This window comes from Antrostomus carolinensis, unplaced genomic scaffold, assembly GCF_000700745.2.
Source record: "Antrostomus carolinensis isolate BGI_N321 unplaced genomic scaffold, ASM70074v2 scaffold43111, whole genome shotgun sequence".
In the NCBI taxonomy this organism is placed as follows: Eukaryota; Metazoa; Chordata; class Aves; order Caprimulgiformes; family Caprimulgidae; genus Antrostomus; species Antrostomus carolinensis.
This window is the reverse complement of record NW_010292773.1, coordinates 8,874-11,109: the sequence shown is the minus strand read 5'-3', so window position 1 is coordinate 11,109 and position 2,236 is coordinate 8,874. Positions and strand designations below refer to the sequence as shown.

Below are 2,236 nucleotides of genomic sequence, written 5' to 3'. Positions count from 1 at the left end.
AACAGGCTCTGTCCGGGAGCCACCTCACGTGGCAATGACCAAAGCGTGGGCCAGAACCAGAAATAAGTTTGGGGGAGGGACAGAAAACAGAGACAAATGTCCTGGGGAAACACAGAGCTGCAGGCCTGGATGCAGGAGGACACAAGCCACAGCCAGCTGTGGCCAGCACAGCCTCACGTTGGCATCGCTGGTGTTCCCCCAACACCAGACCTGTCACCAGCCGAGTGGGCGCGTCCCCTCCTGCCCCAGTCCTCAGCCACGGCAGAGACACAGGCCCAGGGCATCAGGGTGCTGCTGTGACAGGCAGGCAGCTGGGCACCCCGGCTCACCTTCTGCTGCAGCTGCAGGGACTCCCCTCAAGACAACGTGTTCCCACCTTTCACAACTTGGGCTCGGAGGAGAACCCGATTTCTCTTTGTCCCCAGGCTCCACCTCGGCCAAGGGCTTGTCACTGTGGTCCCTCTTCCTTGGGCAAAGGGTAACAGATCCAAGTGCCACTGCCCAAAGCCACAAAGCCCAGCCAGCTGCTGCTCCTCACAGTCCTGGCTCCCAGGCTACTGCCGCTTGGCTTTGTACGGGCGGGAGCGTTTCCGGCGGTCCGGCTTCCTCTGCTTGTGCAGACGGCCAATGCTGACTCCCTGCCGCCGGCGGACGGAGATGTTCTGCTCCACCAGGCTGGCCAGCATGCCTGCAGGGGGGACAGACAGACATGCCCCACGCTGGAGTGCTGGTACTGGCCATGCCAGAGTGCAGCCCTCCTCCTCCTGCCCAAAACCCATCAGGGGGCTCCTCCCAGGACTGTAAAATCAGGACACAGAGCAGAGACATGTGGCTCCCCAGGCTGAGCACCACCTTGTCCCCCAGGCCTGGCAGAAACAGGGAGCAGGGCAGGGTGAGCTTCCCAGGCTCCCAGCTGCTGCTCCACCACGCTCAGCATGGCTCCCCCAGCTGAACCTGAACCCCATGCTCCGTCCCCTCGGCCACACAGCGCAGCTCACCTTCCTGGGCCAGCATGGAGATGAACGTACAGATGAACTCATCGTAGTTGTGGGTTCTCCTCTGGTCATCAATCTACAAAGAGATGACAGATCCATAAATAATCCATAAACAGGTGACAGGGAGAAAGGAGAGCTCAAGGCTAACAGAAGCCTTCAGGGAGCTAAACTGGCAAGGCAAACAAGCATCAAACAACACACCTTAAATTTCTTCCTCTTCTCCACCTCCTCCTTCAGGCAGGCCTCGTAGTTGGCAATCTCGGCCTCCACGCACTTCAGCAGTGCCAGCAGCTCCTGCCAGGATCAAGCAGAGCAAATGTGAGCAGACAGAGCCCTGTCACAGCCCAGGAGCCAGCGGGGTGAGCTGGTGGGTGTTCCTCTCTGTGCTGGGAAAGGGAGAATTCAGGAAAGCAAAAAACACTTGCTGAGGGGGTAGGAAAAGAGTTCACTGCAGGGAACTTCTGAGTCAGAGGGTGATCAATCAGCCAGCACTACAGCCAGCCCCAGGGGAGCTGCCTTCTGCCCAGCATGGCCCAGGCCCATGGACCTGGTTCTGTGGGACAGGGAAAGTGTTGTGTGCACGCCTGAGAAACACCCCAGGGCCTGGTTCTTCTCAGGAACAGAATCTGAAGACATCACTTTTGAGTGAAACAGTTTCTAACCAGCTCTCCTCCAGGGAGCTTGTGCTGCCCGAGCCTGGTCCTGTCTCTGGCTGGAGAGCAGAGACAGGCAGTAAAGAGCAGGCTGGGATTTGGGGGTACAGGGTCCCACCAGCCCCTGGCCCAAAGAAGAGCGCAGCACACCCAACATCTCAGCTGCAGGAGACAGCGGCTCTGCCCCCTGCCAAGGCAAATGTCCCCGAGATGACGCGAGGCACAAAACCTGCACTGCCCTGTGCCTCGAGGGACGGCTGCGGCGACACGCGAGCGGGACAGCGTGCACATGCGGTTCGGTCACTGCCAGCGCTGCTGCGTCTCTGGGTGAGCGCAGGGAGCTCCACGTTCCCAGGGCTGTCGCAGCACAAAACTCACCTTGGGAGAATACTTTTCCCCCCCAGGGTGATCACTGGTCCTGCCAAGTCCCACCTTCTCTTTGCTGTCACTGGCCTCACTGCCCTCCTTCTCGTCCAGTTTGATTGCGACCGGGGCCTCTTCACCGGGTTTGATGGAAGGGGGAGAGCTTTTCCCCCCATCTGTGCAAAGAGGAAGGAAGCATTAGGAGCCATCACAAAGGACCAGCAT

General features: G+C 59.4%; 1 protein-coding gene across 1 annotated transcript in view; it reads right to left on the bottom strand.

The window, feature by feature from the left end:
• Window positions 1–386: 386 nt before the first annotated feature.
• Window positions 387–2,236, bottom strand: part of BAP1 (BRCA1 associated deubiquitinase 1) — a gene marked incomplete at its 5' end in the record, with an annotated part of 8,362 nt that continues 6,512 nt past the window's right edge. The window contains 4 exons of the mRNA XM_029087246.1: window positions 387–688; window positions 999–1,071; window positions 1,197–1,289; window positions 2,027–2,187. Of these exons, the coding sequence (XP_028943079.1) occupies window positions 555–688; window positions 999–1,071; window positions 1,197–1,289; window positions 2,027–2,187 (461 nt within the window). The remainder of the gene's footprint in view (window positions 689–998; window positions 1,072–1,196; window positions 1,290–2,026; window positions 2,188–2,236) is intronic.